General features: G+C 45.8%; 1 protein-coding gene across 6 annotated transcripts in view; it reads right to left on the reverse strand.

Annotated features, from left to right (window-relative positions):
* LOC138815263 (N-acetyllactosaminide beta-1,3-N-acetylglucosaminyltransferase 2) overlaps window positions 1–20,894 on the reverse strand; it is a 180,307-nt gene extending 159,413 nt beyond the window's left edge. Inside the window, exon 1 of one of the 6 annotated variants that reach the window (XR_011368236.1) lies at window positions 19,521–19,795. Coding sequence is in view for 1 of the 6 variants with exons in the window: in XM_070004556.1 (XP_069860657.1) it covers window positions 19,521–19,580 (60 nt within the window). In the remaining 5 variants the exon portion in view is untranslated. Of the gene's footprint in view, window positions 1–14,828; window positions 14,848–19,520; window positions 19,797–20,820 lie in introns of those variants that run through there. The other 5 variants (XR_011368238.1, XM_070004556.1, XM_070004554.1 and 2 more) reach the window with 5 other exon arrangements.
* Window positions 20,895–21,411: the final 517 nt, after the last annotated feature.

Genomic DNA, 21,411 nt, shown 5'->3' on the forward strand with positions numbered 1-21,411 from the left:
GAATAGCTAGGATTACAGAGGCAGGAGCCACCAGCTCCAAGATAATAATTGTTTATTAAAACAAGGCTAGCCCAGACAGTCACAGGTGGTTCAGACCTATAATCCTAGCTACTCAGGAAGCTGAGATATCTGAGGACCAAGGTTGGAAGCCAGATCAGACAGGCAAGTTCATGAGACTCATCTCCAATTAACCCTCAGAAAATTGGAAGTGGCACTGTGGCTCAAAGTGGTAGAGTGGTAATCTTGAGCTATAAAGCTCAGGGACAGCACTCAGGCCCCGAGTTCAGGTCCCAGGACCAATAGGAAAAAGGAAAAAAAAAAAAAAAAAAAGCAAGGCTAGCAGATGTTTGAGGATGGAGATATTCTAAAGCACCTTCAGTGTGAAAACCAGTCTGCTATCTGCCGTTAGACCAATCAGAGTTTAATTCTGCCGTACCTGTGGCAAGTTATTGCACTTCTCTCAGCCTCCTTATAAAATGAAGATGATATAACCAACCATACCAACTTGCTGTCTACCATGTCATGGATGTTTAATAGTTCTTAAGGGGTTCTGCTCCCTCTACTCAAGACTGAAATGATAGCACATGTCTCAGGTTTTGTTCTTGGCTGCCTCTGTACTACATTTTCTTCTATCCATCTACAGCCTTCAAAAGGAAGGCTCATGGTCTGACCATTCTAAGTTTCTGAAAGGTCTCAGAATGTCTCAAAGAGACCCTTCTACTTAGGTCCCCCACTTGCAATAGGTCAAGTTCCAGGTACCTGGTTAAAAAGCCCAGTATTTTTTGAATTGAGGTCCTGCGTTCCCACCTCCATCACATCCCTCACCTCTCCCCTGTTCAGTTCAGCCTGGGGCACAATCCACCTCAACACCTAATTACTATCTGCTCTACAACCAGAGCTTGCTCTCAGGGCCTCATAACCTCTACTCTCCCCTGAAAGGTGATTTACTCAAGAAGATGGCCAGTCTGAATACCACACCAATCTCCTGGGAATCAGGGTATCTGTCTTCTTCTAGGTAGGTTGCCCCCCACCCCCCACACACACAGCCATTTGCCATCATCAAGGTGATCATCCTGAACCATATAACACCTTGCAATTGGCATTTGAAAGGTATTCAGGATTTAGCAAAGGAACAGAGGTGTTTGTTAGTCATGTGGTCAAGATCATGAACACAGTAAGAATTTAAGTAGAACCAGGTTAATTAGATACATACAATGGGAAAAACTTGAAGGATTTTCTGGAGTTAGAGGACAGAATTTAGAAATAGTGAGTCCACATTAGATGAGGGGGTGGAGTAAGACTTGAAGAGGTGATTGGTCAGGAAGTGCAGCCCAGCTCTCATTTTCAGTCAGGTCACCATGCAACTCATGCATGACTCAGCAGGCCAACGGAGCATTCCCTTGTGCGGGGATGCTGTGTGGGGGACCCAACAGTGCTTCCAGGTAAGGTTCCAGCTCTCCTGCCCGGCAGACCCCCAAATGGGGGAGGGAGGTAGAGGTCCCTGGCCTTCAACAACAGGACAATGAGCATACAAGAAGAGTCCGGACACAGATCTGCAACCTGGGGCAGGGCGTGTCTATTTACCTACCAGGGAACAATCATTTTAGAAAAAAAAACAGGCTACAAAGCAGTACAGTCCCTTCCTAGGAAGGGCAGGTGGTGTAGAAGCTTGTTAAGAAGCTATACGTGGTGTGGTAACATTTCTACTCCAACCTCTAGGAACCATGTACAAACAAGTATAGTCTACCAGGTTCTCAGCACGACCTCAGGGGGCTCTGAATACTTCTCTCTGACTCAGCCTTCTGCAGACTTAGCTGGGCTGTAGGTTTTTCAGACTGGAAACATAAACCTGTCAGTGATTCAAGCAAGGAAAGTTTAATAATACAAAGATATGATATGTGAGTAACTAAGAAGATGGAGAAAAAATTTACAGAGTGACTTTTCATTTACAGAAGAAAAGTACCCACAAAAGGACCAGTTTGAAAAGAAGGGTTTCAAAATTTGTTGAAGAAGGTGCAGATGGTAGAAAAGTTCCTGGTGACCTAGATAGAGTTGGTCTACAGTCACCAGGAAAGCAGGAACAACTCTCTGGGTTATGGGATAGATAAGTCAACTGGTATGCAGAACCGAGGGCAGGCAGAAAGAGTTGTCAGGATGCTACTGGAACTGGGAACTAAAGTGGCTTGCCCCTGTAGGAGAGCTAGGCAGACATGTATACAGGGACAGGTGAACAGGAACAGCGCAGGGAGTGCTTAGCACATAAATTAAGTGGCCAGCTCACTAGGTTGTCAGCCCACTTGGCTAGGGAGGGGTACACGCACACACGGGCTGAGGACAGGATGCAGAGCAGTGACTGGGCAAAGTGCAGGCAACTCTATCTCATGCTCCCTTGTCTCACCACTGCTGCCAGAGGAAAAAGCAGCAGTCATGTGCTGGTGAAAGCTGTGTTCTGCAGCCACCAGGAGTGCAGGAAAACCACTGGTTCTCTAGCAATGTACAATCATTCACAGGTGCTCAAAGTATAGACACACAGACATCAAGCTCCAGAAGGAAAATCCCTTCCTCTTGCAAAAGGAGTAAGAGCCCTCAGTTTACACCAAGCACAAAGGGCCCAGATCCATTTTCAGAGACAAGGTAACAGCAAACAAAAATATGGCATATATTTTTGTCTTGTGCCATTAAAACTCTTTATCAGCAACTCCAAATCATCTCTAACCACAAACATTTTTAATTCTGGAGATGAGGTGAAAGGATATAAAACATGAGTCCTGTACCTTGAAGTGACAGTCAATAAACACATGACAGTTCTTTAGGTGGTGGTAGGTGACTGGGGCAGGGCCTCGGCGGGCAGAATGCAGAATGTGAGGACAAACAGGATAAACAAGGAGGTGGGGTGGGATCACCCGGTGTCTGCAGGCAACAACTAACACAGCCAGATCCAGGGCAGATAGTTGCTGAGGCTACCCAGAAAAGAATGGGTTGGAGCTGCTGGCAGTGCCTACGGTCTCCCCACTAGGAAGAAGAGTCCTGTTCACAGCTAACCTGACAAAAACCACTGCTGGACAGACTGTAGGGACATCAATATTTAAAAATCTCACATCAATATTTAAAAATTGAAAACTGTATCAAATAGGAATACAAAGTAAGGGAGAAATGAAGGACTCCAAATCGGATGTCCACATGATCATAAATAAAGGTGACATCTGAGTTCACTAAGACTTAATCTCTATAAAGCACAGGTTTGGTTTGTCTCCTCTCATCAGATCTCCAACACACACACACACACTCCTGACAACTTACAGGAACATTTGGTCTGTCTTACCAATTGCTAACCAATAGGCATGAGCTATTTCTAACATTTGCTGTAATTAAAAGACAACTTACTATAAGCGCATGCTTTCTTCATCATCATCTGAATATTTCTTTTGAAAACTGCAAAGGGAACACAGCCTTTTGAAGTCATTTAGCATCTAGCCATGATATTCTACTCACTGACCACCAAAAAGAAAGGCCACACTGAATGAAGCTCTCCCGGCACATCCAAGGGCATGAAGTGGTCCACAATGCCGACGGACATTGTCCTTACATCGTTCCCTTAGACCTACTTTACAAGCTTCCTTCCTGATTTTCCTACTCCTTGTGTCCTTTTCCCATTCTATGTCAGGATGTTCTCCTCTCGTTTAATCTTCACAACAAGCTCAAAAATGTGAAGCAATTAGGTTGAGGTCAGAGAACTAATCCCCATGGAGACAGTTTGTGGACTTTGGACCCAACCCTGAGTCTACATTCTTACATGGTTCACCAGCAACAATGCCATTGAAAGAGGACATCAAAGATCCCCAAATCAAGTTGTACTTTTAAAAAAATAATTAAGGAGCTGAAATCACTGAATATGCAGGAAAGCGTAAACAATCCAAAGGGAGTGACATCTTTAAAAAGGAAAAATCAAATTTAGAAAGGAATAATGGGAACAAATTGGTTGATTGGGAATCACTCCCTCACCTAAGGGAGGTCTTAGTCCAGTAATACAGGTAGGTACCTTCAGTGCCAGCATAAAATCTCCTGCTAATGTGTTTCCTAACTCATGAGTAACTTTTGATTCATTCGTTTTCCATAAAAAGAATGATAAATTAGCAAGAACTTAAACTCATCTAGTTACAATCAAGTTCAAGCAAAGCCTTCATTTACCAGAGCGGAACTGAACCTTCTTTCTACTACCCTTCAGCATCACAGCCTGACTGATACGACCTAGGTAGACCCAAACTATCCTGCTCTGAGAAAACAGGGTGAAAACCAAAGAACTAGTACTAGCCATCCTGACCAACCCATACTAGATCATCTTGCCTTGTTATTCTAAAAACATACACACACATTCCATACAGGGATCACAGCCCATTCATTACCAGAAAGAACAAGTTTCTTTTCCAGCACTCTACAGATGGCGTGCTCCAAATACCTCAGTTACATAGGAGAACAAGGCTCCCAGGGGCAAAGAGCCATAAGAGAAGGCAACATCAGCAAGAAGAACCAGGATTGCTACCACTTCCCAGCAGTAGTTAGTCCAGCAATGAAACTTATTTAGTCTTTTTCCGAAGTGTACAGTTTCAATTCTGAGCCATCAATATAAAAACAAACAAACAACAAAGAAGTTCATCCATCCCACTCTCTTCCTCCATCCCATTACTCCCACTGCACTTGGGCTTGCTTTTATTAATTCCTTCTGTTACAACATCTCACCCACGTAGATCTGAATAAGCACTCTGTGATAACATGTCTGACACTCCACAGGAAGTCTGGGCTGTATCTCTAGGACTGTCTGCCTCTCAACAGGCAATAAATCTACTAACAGTAAAGGAAATAGGATGTACCTAAAGGAAAATCTTTCTTCTTTTACCTTTCTGATCAAGAATCTTCTCTTCAAACTGCTTGAAACAATCATTACTGGATAATTTCATATAAAGGACCTAAGTTTCCAAGCCCACTCTTAAAAGTATCCCTCCCAGCCGGGCGCTGGTGGCTCACGCCTGTAATCCTAGCTACTCAGGAGGCTGAGATCTGAGGATCGCGGTTCAAAGCCAGCACGGGCAGGAGAGACCCTGAGACTCCTATCTCCAATAAACCACCAGAAAACCGGAAGTGGCACTGTAGCTCAAGTGGTAGAGCGCTCGCCTTGAGCTGAAGAGCTGAGGGACAGCGCCCAGGCCCAGAGTTCAAGCCCCACGACAAAAAAAAAAAAAAAAAAAAGTATCCCTCCCTTGGTTCCTAGCTGGTAAGTTTATATGTCCTGGCCACTCTTCTTTCCCAATTCCCAAGTTTCCCCCCAAATATCCCACCCATCAGGAGAGCATTACCTGCTACCATCTCAAGGCAATATGTCACCTGAAAACATCTCTCAGGAAACAGTCATGCACAATTAAATAAACCTATAAACAAATGCAGGCCCAAGGGATGGGGGAAGGGATGAAGAAGGCAATTAAAAATTAATAAAAATGCTCAAGCACAAATCACTCTACTGGACTTGAAACAGAATGTCATTATATAAACTGACCTTGTGTAATTGCTTCTGGATATAAGTAGGCCACCAGCCGTAGCTTGGCAATTTTGGTGTACTGAGATGGGGCTTGGAGGGGGCCAGTCAATGGCTAATTTGGTGTCACTTAGGTGGTTCTAACTCAAGTCTGTAGGTATATATACAGAAAAGCCGGTGAACTAAATTAAGAAAAAATATTTTCATGTAGGTATTAAAAAGTGATAAATGTCAGTGCACACAGTAAAATGTATAAAAAATTCAATTACTAACTAGTCCAAATTAAAAGCTGACTCCCTTCAAACTCTTTAGATTGACTTTTAAAATGACACATTCTCCACTACTTAGTTCCACAGGCTGCAATAACTGACTGTAAATAGAGGCAGAAATTCAAAATTTTAAAACAGTCACTTTAATATTAAGCACTTGGAAATGAAAGTCACCATGCCATTTTTCCTGCCATAAAGAATCAGAGAAATACGGTGATACCTGCACTCAGCAAGCTAAGGCAGAAAGATTTCAAGTTTGAAGCCAGCCTAGGCTTTGTAGCCAAGACTCTCAGAAAGAGAGGGAAAAAAAAATCAGAAGTAGCAACAGAATGAATAGATTTCATGTCTTTGTTCATTGTTGGTGGTATTTCCCTATGTCATTACTGTGAACACTTTGCTTTATGGTCAATAGACATTGGGGAGGTAGGGTACAGGGAAGAAAGTTAACAACAGCCCACAGTCTCAGACATTTGTTCATAGCAGTGTACAGAATGTAACATTTCCCTGGAAGAAACATTTTGTGATTTTTTCAAAAATAATTAATTGACAGAAACAACTTTTGGTGGCACCTTTTCTTTTCTTTCTTCTTTTGGCATTCCCGGGGCTTGAACTGGGCCTGGGCACTGTTCTAGAGCCTTTTTGTGCTCTACCACTTGAGCCACAGTACCACTTCTGGCTTTTTCTGAGTAGTTCTTATTGGAGATGAGTCTCATGGACTTTCCTGTCTGGGCTGTCTTCAATCCTCAGACCTCAGCTTCCTCAGTAGCCAGGATTACAGGTGTACGCCACCAGTGTCCAGCTGACTTTTTTCTTTTAAAAGATAGTTTTCAAATGAACAGATTTCCCAATCCTCTCATCACTAAGTTTTATTTCAGCTCCTATGTAGATTTAACTGAACCTCTTGGATATAGGCAAAATATACCAGCAAATACAAATTCAGTTCTGACTGGTGATTTCTGGATGATTTGAAAGTCCACTGCTTTGGAAGAAATTCCATCACACACATATTCATGCTTCTAATAAACTGAGGATTTATTTTTGTAAAAGATTTCCCTGACTTTTCAACAGTTTCTTATGTTGTGAAAAACTAATATGGAAGTATGAGAAGTAACAATACTGCTTGACTGGCAGCAAGTTTTTACTTATTTGTTTCTTTATTTATTTAATTCAGTACTAGTCCTGCGGCTTAAACTCGGTCTGGATACTGTCCATGAGCTTGTTTGTTCAAGGTTAGTATTCTATCACTTGAGCCACAGTTCCACTTCCAGCCTTTGGTAGTTAACTGGTAGCCAAGTCTAGCTTTAAATCTTGATCCTCAGGTCTCAGACTGATAAGTAGCTAAGATTACAGGCATGAACCACTGGCATCTGGCAGCAAGTTTTGTTTTTGTGGATTTTTCTGTCAGTCATAGGGCCTAGTTGCTGTCCCTGAGCTTTTCAGCTCAAAACAAGTACTTGACCACTTCCAGTTTTCTGGTGGTTAAATGGAGATAAGAGTCTCACGGACTTTCATGCCCTGGCTGGCTTTGAACAGCAATCCTCAGATCTCAGCATCTTGAGTAGCTATGATTAGAGGTATAAGCCACCGGCATCCGGTTTCATCAGCAAGTTTTTATTAATCAGAGTAACACTTGGATATGGAAGTGGCTGATGTTAAATAAATTCTGATTTCTTTCTAATTTCTCATCTATAGATTCAAGTTGTCAACTTGTTAATGTCTACTAGTTAAGGTTTGTTTTGTATAATACATATATGATATATATCATATTACTATATATTTATATATTAGTTATATATTATATACACACATTTGTTTTTCCATTGTATACAAACAGAAAGGATTTATCATTTTTCTGTTATACATTGGATTATGTAGAAAATATCTGTGAACAATTTATAAAATGAAAAAGTTCCTGTGGGTGTTTTATATAGTATCTTTGTATTGACAAGATTTCACTCCTGGAGCTGGGAAGGTGGCTCAGTGGTAGAGCGCTTGCCCTGGGTTCGTTTCCTCAGCACCACATAAGCAGAAAAAGAAAAAAGCCAGAAGTGGTGCTGTGGCTCAAGTGGTAGACCGCTAGCCTTGAGCTGAAGAGTTGAGGGACAGCGCCCAGGCCCAGAGTTCAGGCCCATGACCGGACCCAAAAAAAAAAAAAAAAAAAAAAAAAGATTTCACTCCCAAATAGATAAAACTCCTATGATGCCCCCTGCCCCCCCCCACCAAAAAAAAAGGATGAGGAGAGGATCTATGTCTCCTCAAACAGGTATTCTATAGACAAAGCCCAAATAACCTCTGAATGCTAGTAAATTACTTTTGACGATTCTTGTCTCCCCTTCTGCAAATATAAGTGTTTACACTGTCTCCCTTCCAACATGAAAAATTATAACCTCGAAAAATTAGGAAAGCATTGTGTGAACATAGCAACTTAGTATTGCAAAAAGCATATTAATCACTGCTTTTCTGTAACTTCAATAAATATTTAAATATATACCAATGACAGTCACTGTGTTTAAGTAACTTTGTAAATTGCCTTTGAGAAGTTTCTAGTGACAAATTTTCTTTTTTCCTTTTTTTTTTTTTTTTTTTGCCAGTCGTGGGGCCTGAACTCTGGGCCTGGGTGCTGGCCCTCAGCTCTTCAGCACAAGGCTAGTGCTCTACCACTTGAGCCACAGCGCCACTTCCTGCTTTTTCTGCTTATGTGATGCTGAGGAATCGAACCCAGGGCCTCATGTATGCGAGGTGAGCACTCTACCACTGAGCCACCTTCCCAGCCAGTGACAAATTTTCTTAAGAGAATACATGGTTGGTTATACCAAAGAAGACATCAGGGAGCGTAAAGGACCACAGTCCCAGACTCCAGACCCCTCAACTTACCTATTTGGAATCTCAGAGAGATTCACTCTTCAAAACAGACATAAAAATTACAGAACAAAGGCCAGGGTGTACCTCAGTGGTAATGCCTTTGTCTAGCATAAGCATCTGGGTTCAAAGCCTCAACACTTCATTAAAAAAGAAAAACAATCACAGAACATCCTGCAGGTTGTCAAGTGCAGAAATGTTTAAATAATATATAAAAGGAATCAAGAGAAAGTTGGCCCAAGGTCTGACACCTTAGAGGAAGAACATGAGACAAGCAAGGTTGTATTAAATATGCTTCTTACAAGACAAATTAACACATAACACACTCTTCCTGACATTCATTCACTGAGTTCACATGGCAGAGCACTCACGGTAGTGGGCCCAGGCCTCTCAGGAACGCAGTTCTAGGAAGTAGTTATTAAGGTTTCCTCACTTTGCAGAGTCATTTATGTGACGCTCCCACAGAGTGGAGAAGGGACGCAGGAAATGGAAACTCAAGTGTCCCCCTCACTTTCAAGCACAGAGCAGTGAAGTTGGTGTCCCAGAGGGGAGGGGAGACAGCCACCCCCATTCTCTTTAAACTCTCTCACCAGATCTGAATCTAGATCCAGACCCCACTCCTGATGTCCTCCTGTAGACTAGAAACCCTTAAAAACCTCTGCTGCTCTCCCTACCCATGCCTTTGTACAGGCTATGACCACTCAACCTGAAATCCTTCTCACTCCTCCCCCATCCTTCAAGGCCTAGGTTCGAATCCTGCCTCTTCCTCTGTGAATGAACTGATTTCTCCCAGGCACTGTATCTCATTTAAGCACTCAGGATCACCATCCAAACCGAGGGCTCTTTAAAGAGAGTTTTAGTCCCCTGAATCCAGCAGTGCTTCCAGATGGATTCGCTCCAGAAGAGCTAAGATCCATCCCTGAATCTCACTCCCAAGTGCCATAAACAATGCTTTGGAAAGGGCCTGCTCCCAGCATCACAGTAACCAAGTATCCAGAGTCCCTCCTCACTCACATTGTTCAAACTCTGGGATACTACCTCTTCTCCCTAACATCCAAGCCCATTCTCTTGGTAGGATACAACCTTCCTAGTGACACCAATTCTGGGAGTAGGCACAAGTAAACCACGCACCCCTCCACCCTCAGATTCCACCTGATTCCTTTCTTGCCTCTTCTCCCTATCTCGAATGTTGGTTGAATTTCAACTAGTTATTGGTAGGTGGTTAAGGTTTGTTGTTGCTAAGTGGCTTTAAAAAAAAAAAAAAGTCACTCGGATTTAAAATACATATCCTCTAGAAGAGTGACATTTTGGCCTTTCATCCAAATGACTTTTTAAGCAGGGACAGAGGAATCATTCAATCATTCAACCAAGACTTATGGCTACATATTTAAGGAGGTGAAATAGTAACATAGCCTTCCCTGATCACTTGCCAAGAAAAATGTGTGTTATGTTACCAAAATAAAAGACATGGTGGTGTTTGCTCAAAATATGGGCAGACTGCTGAGCTGGAAACCCGGTGTCTTTTAACAAGAAAATTCAAACCACTCCAGCCTGAACTATGTCAAAGACTGTTGTTATTACATACTGCAGAAATAACTGATGTAGAATCATCAGAGACCACAGCAATCCATCTTGGCACTTCCAGCTATCTACCCTCTTCCACTGGGCCTGTTTTTTACTGTCCTTGCATGATCTACCACTCCCACAGCCTCTAATCCCCACTCTAATGCTGTCAGTACCTTTCTCCCCCTTCTAGATGGTTTCATGAGTGGGGTAGGGACAGGAAAAAAAGCTAAGTTATCTCAATCCTTGAAACCACTGATGCCCACCTGAGCCTTTACTACACCACTCAGTGTCTGCATTTGCCTGAAAATTTCCATTACAAAGAGTTTTTTTTTTTCCCTAAGAGGATCCATCAGAACGTAAGGAACAAAAATTCAAAAGAGAAACATTCAGTTAAAAATAGGAGCATTCATGAGAGATATTTTAAGTTCATTTGAAGAAAATAATTCCTTATGTGGTGAAGAGAGAAGAAAAGTAAAATGGCTGCATCTCATTTAAAGAACAAAAGTTACAAAGTTCCTCATACACAAGCTTTAATATTTAGCCACCAAATCGTATGTGTAAAACTACATCTCACTAGCTTCAAGTGTCAAATATACTTATTATTTCTTAGTACCAAAGAGGGATTGGTTCCAAAACCCGTGAGGATCCTAAAACCCTGGGATGCTCAAGTCTTTAATAAAGGTGGCACAGTATTTGCATATGACCTACCAACTACTTACAAAACCTAATACAATGTAAATACATGTAAGTAGTTGTACAGTGTTTAACTTATTATTTATTGTTCTACACCCTCCATTGAAGAACTCACAGATATGGATGGCCAAATATATGGAAATGGTGACATCGTAACAAACCAATTGTGCTCTTTCAACGTTAGACAACTATATTTGATGGTGAAAATGACCAAGCTTCCCAACAAACAAGCTAGGGCCCAACCTGAAGGGTGTGGCTTTTTTAAAAATACAGTTTTGTTACTCCTTGATCCAGACTAAGAAAGAAAAAAAAGAAGCAGCAGCACTTGGATGTCAAGTGCTTTTCAAAGAAAATAAACAACTTAGAAAAATCTGAAGCACAATTCTGAGGTTTATGTCTCCTAAATACCCTGCTAGAGTGTTAACACCTATAGTCTGAATTCCTGATGTCGGTGGACTCATCCGAGGCACCTGTGAAAGTGGCTGTACAGGTTTTATGTTATTTTGCAAAGGAGGGGGTGTACAAAGCCAACACTGAGTGGGCTGCCATGGTTACCAAGATATCTGATGTCAACCCTGGAACCAAAACCTCCTGCCACAAGATCTCAATCACTCGTCTCCCTACCCAGGGTCACTCTTGCTGGACTTTCTCTCACCCTCCTTATAGCCCTAGGAACGTTCCTCTGGAGTCTTCTACAGACAGAAATGTCCACTCTCACTCCCTGAGGCAACGCTCTCCCTCTCTGATAGCTGTGGCAGGTTTCCTTTGTCAAGCTCCTTGCCCTGCCTTGACCTTTCCAATCTGCTTTACTCCTACAGTCCCATTCCTGCAATCTTCTGACTTCCAGGGCAGCCACCTCTGCTGGCACCACCCGTACCCCATCCCAAGCACAGGACTACCCCCTAACACCTCTGGTCCTCTTGGTTCTTGGCAGCTTTATCAACCTTATCCACCACCAAGACCACCCCAGGGGGCCCTCAGCAGTGCTGGGTCAAGTGTGTTGCTGATCTTCCCTCATCACACACCTTTGTCCCCTGGATACTCTTAAGACTCTATTAAACTGGGGGGGGGGGAGCTGCCCAATGCCCAGTATCTTAACTCACCTCCCTCCATACCTTTCTTAACTGCTTTCCCTTAACTGCTTTCCTTCCATAAAATGACCATGAGTCATTTCATCTCTCACCTCTTTAAATACAACATACATGCTTTATCCTGTACCATCCCTGCTCTGTGGGGCCACCGGTTCCCCCACTCACAAGCCAAATTAGGTGGTCTAAGTCAACAAATCTCAGCAAGCACTTACTTAAACCAAGTGGTATCTGTCTAAAACAAACAGAAAAAAAGATGTTACACAGCCAATTGTAAGGTAAGTGCTTAGGTGGAAATAGGGCACAGAATTGCGAATAAGGACAAAGCTATGCTAAGAAGGCTACTCAGGGAGAGAAGACTTGGGGGTGAGCCAAGGCAGAGGGCACAGCAGGCACAATGGCCAGAGGCAGGTGAGCTCAAGAGTGGAGGGAAGAGGAGGTGGGAGAGGAGGGTAGGTCACTAGCAGCCTTGTAGGTGACAATGGAACGTTGCCTTCATTCTGAGGAGATTGGGAACAGTGGAGGAGTCTAAGTAGAGAAGTAACTTGCAGTAATTTCCTTTTTTGTTTTGCCAGTCCTGGGGCTTGAACTCAGGGCCTAGGCACTGTCCCTGAGCTTCTTTTGTTCATGGCTAGCACTTTACCACTTGAGCCACACAGCACCACTTCTGGCTTTTTCTGTTTATGTGGTACTGAGGAATGGAACCCAGGGCTTCATGCATGCTAGGCAAGCACTCTACCACTAAGCCACATTCCTAGTCCCAGTAATTTCCATTTTTAAAAGATCCCTCTGACTTCTTTCAGAGAATAAAGAAAGGGAAGAGGGAAGCCCTGTCAGGGGCCCTGAGCAGCCTGAACTCTGACCCACCTCTCTGGCTCAAGCTAACTTCCTCAATACATGTCTGACCAGACAGGACACCACACCTGCTCCACAGCAAGAACTTCTAGTAGCTCCCCACTACCTCTGAACTATCAGGTGCAATATTGTGGCCCACTGCCCTCCTCCAGGCTCCCCAGTGCTCTGCTCTCAGCCCTCCATGAGCCTTCTGCAATGTCTTCTATCCTCCCTGCTGCAACCCCTCGGCCCTGTCTGTCTTCCTTTCTCTGCCCCTGAAGTGTTATTTGTTCATTCTGCAAGGCAAAGCCCAAATGTCATTGCCCAGGAAACCTACCGTGAGCTCCAGATACAACTGCTCATTCCTTAGTTCCCAGTTAGTGCCCACCCACTGCAAGACCCAGAACTTCCTGACAGCTACAATACACAAAGCGGTACACGGGACCGGGCATGCACTAGATGCTCAATCAGTGCATGTGGGCTAGCACACAAGCTTCCAGTTCACTAGTCACTAGCCTGAGGTCTTCATGATGGGGGAGAGGGAACCAAGAACAGGGGTTCCCGCTCACATAGCCAGTGAGTGCTCAGCACTATTGACAAAATGGACAGCCACAAGGAGTGGAAGGACTTGAGCAGAGCCTTCGGTGACTCCTGTCCTCTCTGCCAGCACCTCTAGTGGGCCCACACAGTTTCCTAATGTGTTTTTACTAAAATCTATAAATGCAGAGAACAGCACCCAGAGGGACCAAGTCAAGCTGTTAGCAGCAGTTACAGTGCCAAGTCATGGTGGAATTTTCATTTTTTTAAATCTTGAATATTGTTTCTAAATAAATAACTTATAAGAAAAAAGAAGCCTTTTAGGAAAAATGCCAAAATAGCACCACATCATAAAGAATGAGTCCAAAAGTATAAAAATGTATCCAATAGACACACTAGGGATGTGAGAGGACTGGCTATTTAATACACTTACAGAGTAAGATTACCAACATCAAAAACGTTTTAAATAGCTTTTCGGAAGTAGCAATTCAAACAACTGGCCCTGTGCTCTTATGTCTGAAATAATTGTCTCACAAAACATAAAGCCATTAAGTGTTGTTCTGAGCATCTTGGGCTCTTATTGAAGACTCATCTAAATCCCAGGTGCTTTGGAATCCAATATAAACTATTCTCATTAGCTCCTGTACTCTAGCTCCAGCCACACAAGTAAGCCAGCCACCCAGCATGGGACATTCCAGTGACTACCCCAGAGAGAAGTATACATTTAAATGAAACACCTCATCAACAAAGTGTAGAATCAACAGATTTGATTCTAACTTTCAAGAAGAGCCCCATGTAACTTTTATATAAAATACTTTATTTAAACAGAGAAAATCTAGTTGCTTTAGTTATCATGTCCTTAATTGACTGAAAGAGAGAAAAGGAAAATGCATGTTATTTAGGTATATCCTTCACTCAAGAGAGTTCCAGCAACAGGACTATCTATGGTCTATCTATCAAGTGACAAAAATAAAAGTTGAATTCAACCAGGTCTATTTCACAAAACACTACACATTGTATGACTACTTAAATAAAATATAAGAACAGACCCCTCCCCACATTAAATGAAACTAACCTGTGGAAATATAACAATGAAATCTCCCACTGTATAACTAATGAAAACTAATTTTTAACAAATCTATAGAGAGAAGTCACATCTGTGACAATGTAATATTGACTTCAGAGGAACTCAGGAATCTTCTGGTGTAGCAGACTTGATCTGGGAGCTAGAAACACATACATGAGTGCATCCTTGAGTATCAGTGCCCTTTGCATACACAACTCTTTGCTTTATCTCAAAAGGAAAAAAAATAACCTCAGAGCCAGGCGCCGGTGGCTCACGCCTGTAATCCTAGCTTACTCAGGAGGCTGAGATCTGAGGATCGAAGTTCAAAGCCAGCCCAAATAACTAGAAAACCGGAAGTGGTGCTGTGGCTCAAGGGGTAGAGCGCTTACCCTGAGCTGAAGATGAAGAGTGCAGGGACAGCGCCCAAGCCCAGAGTTCAAGCCCCACGACCTACCAAAAAAATCAATAAATAAGCAACAACCTCAGCCAATGAATTCCAAATTCATGTTATTAAACACTGAAGCCACACCCAACCACTGACACAGCCTGGACCCAACTCTACCATTGATTACCTTGGATATTCCATTTTTTTAAACATTCTGGTAGCCAGGCCAGTGGCTCATACCTGTAATCGTAGCTACTCAAAAGACTGAGATCTGAAGATCACTATTCAAAGCCAGCCCGGGCAGGAAGGTCTGTGAGACTCATCTCCAATTAACCACCAGAAAACTGGAAGTGGCACTGTGGCTCAAGTGGTAGAGAGCTAGCCTTGAGCTGAAGAGCTTAGGGACAGTACCCAGGCCCAGATTTCAAACCCCACGACACACACAGACACAGACACAGACACACACAGACACACACAGACACAAACACACACACACACACACACACACATTCTGGTAAGCAATGCATAGGCTCAACATATTAGAGTGAAGTAAACCTGGTTTAAACTGTCACAGAATGAAAAGTAGAAAGTATCAGTTTCCCAGCTACTGGGAATTTCCCCACTGTAGCCACATCAGCTTTGAAGTGAGAATGAAAAAAATTAAGCTCTGCTCTAAGGGAACATTTAGAGGGGCACAGGAAATTATTTGTGGCAATTTTTTTTTAAATGTGGTAAGCTCAAGTTAACACAAGTATTTCAAGATATGTTGTACTTTTATCAACAATTCAAACTCTTAAAAAGTTGAATTATGTTATAATAATTAAGTCATGTCAAGAAGACAAAGCATACGGAGTATGCCAACACCGCCAACCAGCTTAACAGAAAACTCAGTACAAATATCTTTTTCCAGCAGTAAAGTAAGCAAGGAGGCCCATTAACAACTTCTCCATCAAATAAAAAGCTCCTCTCACTGAGGCTTTGTATGGGGTGAAAAGCCCTATCACCAGTAGATGATGATGAAATCATTACATCAATTCTCTCAAAGCCTTATCCCACACACGCACACACCTCTTATGCAAACAATAATTGCCTCTCCAGAGAGAGGACTATATTCATCCTACAATTTAGAAACCGATTTGGCAAGTGCCTCCTAACAGCTAGGGCAACTGAGAGTAAGAAGAAAAAGACAGCTGGATCCACACCTGTTGGGGGTGTGCTCTCCTCCTTACTGGGTGTTTTCCATTATGAAGCCAGGAAATATGGCTTTTAAATGACCACAACCTCGTTTCGTCAGTATTTTAACCTTTTGTACACACCAAGTAATTGATGAAAATGACTTTAGTTTCCCTTAAGCATTTACATAGAAGACAAAATGGCCATTAAGAGAAATTTTATTCTGGTAATTTATGCACCACTATCAGAAATGTTACAATGGATTGATTGCACAATCAAATATTATCCCAGTTGCAAGATTTCAGTATTTATAAAATAATCCTGTGCATTTAGTAACTTTTAAACAGACGGTCTGATAATTCTACCAGAAAAAGTCATTGAGCAAGTTAGCTAGGAAGAATAAAAGTAATGATTAGTGTCAAGGACAAAGAACTTCAAGGACAAATCTGTCTCTGAATTAGGTTTAAAAAAACACTAAAATTACGAGGAAACATTAAAAATCTTTTTCTTTGAAAAACAAAGGCTTTATCTTTTCTCCTAATCCGTCCATCAGCTGAAAAAGCCCCTCCCCTCCCACCTGTCTGTCCAGAATATCTCTGCTTTATACCATCATGGAAAGTAAAATGATTAATGTTTTTGGATTAATGTTGTTTAAACTAGGACACTCTTAGGGGAGGAACACTAAGGCAAAATGCCTCGATGCCTCTTATCATATTAATAGTTATCAAAATGAACTCAGGAAAAAGAAGCAAGAAGTTTTTGTTTTTCTCTTTTTTTAAATCTTGTTTGTTCATTTATCTGTCTTTGTAAAGGGAAGGGGGGGAGATGGAGGGACAAAAGGTGAACAAATGCAGCAGTGGCACTCTAGACACTATACTGAAAATGAACTATATAACTTGTGGGCGGGGAAAGGAAAGAAAAACTGGGAGAGATTGAAGGAAGAGTTGACACTGTCCAAAAAGAAATGTACTCATGACTTATGAGACAGTAACCCGGCTGTACATCGCCTTCATAGTAAGAAGGAAAATAATACATATTTAATTTCAAAGGGTAAAGAAAATACATTTGAACAAACAGTATGGAGAAAAGTCAACCATGAAATATCAGTTCCACTTTTCTATTTTTAGCATAATTATAGTTTATTAGAATTACAGAAAGACAAGTGAGAGCTTAAAATTAAAAAAAAAAAGTCTGGCATCTATGTGCCAGCTCTCCTTCACCAGGCCAGAAAAAAATCAATTCACAGTGTTTTTACCATACGCAAAGTGTTTTCCTCAAATGCAATTTCATTCTTTGAATTAAAAAAAACCCACTATCCACGTCTACCAAATTCAGCTGATTTTGAATCTACACAAATCTAAACAGTTCCTACAGGGTCATGATTTTGGCAAGGAGAGGCTGATGCCCGGAGAAACTTCTACATGGATCCCAAAAATGACCAGGCCTCATTTAGCATTTCTTAACTCCACTGGGACAGTGCTAGGTGATGATGGGCAATCATTCTATTTTGTCCTCAAAAACAATCCTGCAGAGCAGGTATTACTGTCCCCAAATCCAAATGTGGGAAATGAGGCTCAGATAACAACTTGCCCAGGGTCCGTGAACAATAGTCACAGAATCCAGACTTGTGTGAAGTGATTGAAGAAACTCAAATTTAATTGAGAATTAGGCCTTTCATCATACATATGCCACCAGCACCAAAACAAGCAACAAACAAGAACCAAAAATAACACATTAGGGGCTGGGAAGGTGGCTTGGTGGTAGAGTGCTTGCCTTGCATGCTTGAGGCCCTGGGTTTGATTCCTCAGCACAGAAAAGGCCGGAAGTGTTGCTGTGGCTCAAGTGGTAGAGCTGAAGGGCTGAGGGACAGAGTTCAGACCCCACGACCACCACCAACAACAACAAAGAGCAGTGAGTCTTCGCTGCTGCGCTGGGCGGGGAGCTCCCACGGTGGGGGCAGGGGAAGAGGGGTGCAGGTGAAGTTATAAAGACACCTGAATAGGCTTGGGTGGGGGAAGGGAAGGTTTATTCGGATTACTCCAGTGCAGTTCCACCAGGCCCCAGCCCTGGTCTGATTGACAATCCTAATCTGGCTTAAGAGTACTCGTATTCTGGATAAAACTCCCGATTCCACCAGGCTCAATAATCTCCATTCAAAACCAAGAGGAAAGTGACCGCCCCACTCGGCCAGTCCTCCGGGTCAGCTGTCACCAGAGAGCCCCGGGCTGGGCTGGGCCGGTCGGTCCCCGCCTTCCACGTCCTACTCCCGGCGCGGTCGCCTCTTCTGCCACCCCATCACCTTCCGAGGCACAGTAATTACCCCGGGAGAATCTGTTAGAACACGCCGAGCCCCTCGTCACCAACTGGCTTCACAACCTGAAAAGCTCCAACCAGGGAAGGGTAGGAAAACAGGATTCTAATTGTCCTGAACAATTAGTTTGCAGAGTTGGGGCGGCCATTGGGGAGGCAAGGGAGCAGAGACAAACAAGCCACCCCTACGTTCGGGAATCCTTTCCAACCTAGAAGATGCCGTGTTTTAAAGTTGACCTTTCACGCGTGGCACTTAGGAGCTGTGGCTCGGGTCGGCTCCCCTCCTTGATGGAAGACCCCGGGGGCGCTCAGCGCCTCCCAACCCCGCGTGCACACACTGAGGCTAGGGAAACGAGCCGGTGCTTCCGTGCCTCCGGCAGGGTCCGCGGCCGCCAGCCCCGCGGCGCGGCCCCACGCCCACTTCCCGCCCGCGAGGGGTTTGCCGAAGCCCGCGGGGCGCTCGGGGCCTGCCGGCTCCCCCACCTCCCGGCGTCCCGGGCAAGTTGCCGGGGAGCTCCATTCCACACGGGCGGCGTAGCACACATGCATACGTGTGTGCATGCGTACATACATGTACATGGATGTATGTATATATCATAGAGGTCAAAGGGGAAGGTTCTCCCTAAGTTTCACAGAAGCCGGTCTTGGGGACCCGGGTGGCCGGGCTCGCGGTGGGGGGCGGGGAGAGGCTGCCGGCGGCTCCCGGGCTCGCAGAACACCTGATCTCCCCATGCGGCACCGGAGGCCGGCGCAGTGCGAGGGTGGGGTGCGGGGGCGCCGCCAACGATCCCACACCGCGCGATCCGCACCCCCCCCCCGCAAACGCCGGGGTGCCCCAGAAGAGGACGCCGAGCCCGCAGACACCCCTTCCCAAAGCCTATCTCGCTTGGGAGGGGGGGCCCGGAAGTTGGGGTGCAGCGGGAAGGGGACCGTGCTCAGGCCCGGGGCGGGCGGGTGCGGAACGGGGCAGGAGGCTCTGCAGAACCGCAGCGGGCTTTCGCCATCTCTTTCCTCCAGGGTGCCAAGGTGCGGAGGCCCGGAGGCGGCCGGAGCCACCCAGGAGCGGCGTCCACGGCGGAGGCGCCGGGAGCCGGCCGGAACTGGCGAAGGGACGGCGCGGGAGAAGGGGTCCAAGAGAGGGTCGGGGGCCGAGGAGGGGGAGGCATGTAAGAAAGGGGGAGGCGGCAGGGCGCCCCCACACGCAGGGCCCTACCTTGTCCGGGAGCAGCTCCAGCTCCGGGGGGGCGGCTGGGGCGGGAGATCCCGGCCGCATCCACGTCCCGGCCGCTCCGCGCGGCTCAGCCCGGCGACCGCCGCCGCTCACGCTCCATGCGCGGCGCCCGGGACTAGTGGCCCGGCGGGGTCAGCGGCAGGCACCGCTCCGGCTCCGGCTCCGGCTCCGGCTCGGGCTTCGGCTCGCCTTGCCTCCGGCACTTGTTGCCGCCACCCAGGCCACAGCAATACACTCAGGGCTCCGACTCCCGGCGCCGCCGCCGCCTCGGGGCGCCTGGCCCGGCCCCGCCCCCAGGCCCGCCTGCCAATCCGGACTGGCCCCGCCCCTCGCGTCACCGCCCCGCACGGCCGACGGCCGGACCCGCACCCCAAGTTTTGGGAAGGCGGGGGTTCGGGCCAACCTGTCGGCTCGCGGGACCTGCCCTGGTGAGCGCGCCCCGCGCCTTCCAGGGGCCTTCCCCCCCCCCCTCACGCCCTCACCTGGAAAGCCTAGGGTTGGGTGGGGAAAGAGGGCTCCAAAGACAGGCAGCCCCCGCCCCGCAGACTGAAACTCCAAGCGTGTCAAACCGCAAGTCGAGCCCCAAACCTAAACCCCTCGTGGTCGTCCGTGAGAGACTCCCGGGGAAACCGAAGGACTCCGATGACCTTTCCTGGCCAGGCCCGTGTCGGACCGGGGCCTAGACGGGATCCGGGCGGTCCCTCAAGTACTGGGGACGGCAAGAAATGGTTCCACGGCGGGACAGGGGGCAACCTGGGCCAGGGAGGAGTCGGGAGGGTCTTGGTTCTCGTGGTGAAGTGCGCCGGGTCTCCTCGAGGTCCCATTCAAGTCTCGGGAAGCAGGAAATGCCTGGTGCGGGGCGGGGGCGGCAGGGGGGCGGCACTGGGTCGCGAACCCGCGCCGCAGCCTCGGGCCGGGCTGATGTCTAGGCGCAGCCGAATACCTGAGCGCTGACCTCTCCAGACGCCGCTGGACTTTGCGGGTTGGGCGGGGCGGGGCGCCAGCCACACCCGCCACGGGCAGGGGGACCCGGGGACCACCCACATTCAGCGCCCCCAAACGTAGCGCCCCTGCAGGCTCCCCAAAGCTCTGCATACCACGATGACGCCAAGCGGCTGGCGACAGCATTTTGGGGCCCTAAGGTACACCGGATGGTCGCCCTGATGGTCCCGATTTGAAAGGCCCACGGCCGCCAGTCAGGCCCGCGTGCGCTCCAGGGAGGCAAGCCCTGCCCGAGGCGCACCCGAAAGACACGCCTGACCCGGTGAGGATTGACCCTTACCTCCGCTAGTTGAAAACCATTCCTTCCGGAGAGTCACAGTGAGGAATTAACACTCAGCCCCAACTATTGCCTTTTTGTTGTTGTTTCAAAAGACGCTTACCAGGCAACCAAACTCAGAGCTAACAAAGTGTACGTTGGAGCTGGGTGCTGGTGGCTCACATCTGTAATCCTAGCTACTCAGAAGGCTGAGATTTGAGAATCTCAAAGCCAGCCTGAGCAGGAAAGTCCATGAGATTCTTGTTCAATTAACCGCCTGAAAACCCGGAAGTGGTGCTGTGGCTCAAAGTAGAAGAGCCTTGAGCAAAAGAGCTCAGGGACAGTGCCCAGGCCCCAAGTTCAAGCTCCATGACCGGTAACAACAAAAAAAGTGTTTATTGTTGCTTGATGCTCAATCACAAGGGTGCAGCCCTCTACAAATGGGAATTCTGAATCAGTAGTTGTGGAAATGTTATGATTTTCAATCTTCAGACTTTTCTACTTTGATCACATGACTCTCCTAAGACCGTGAAACCTGTTTGTCTCTAGATTCACAGAAAAGATATCTGGAGCTGGGAAGGTGGCTCAGTGGTAGAGTGCTTGCTTTGCATGCAC

Source organism: Dipodomys merriami, unplaced genomic scaffold, assembly GCF_024711535.1.
Source record: "Dipodomys merriami isolate MVZ:Mamm:240054 unplaced genomic scaffold, mDipMer1.0.p SCAF_63, whole genome shotgun sequence".
Classification (NCBI taxonomy): domain Eukaryota; kingdom Metazoa; phylum Chordata; class Mammalia; order Rodentia; family Heteromyidae; genus Dipodomys; species Dipodomys merriami.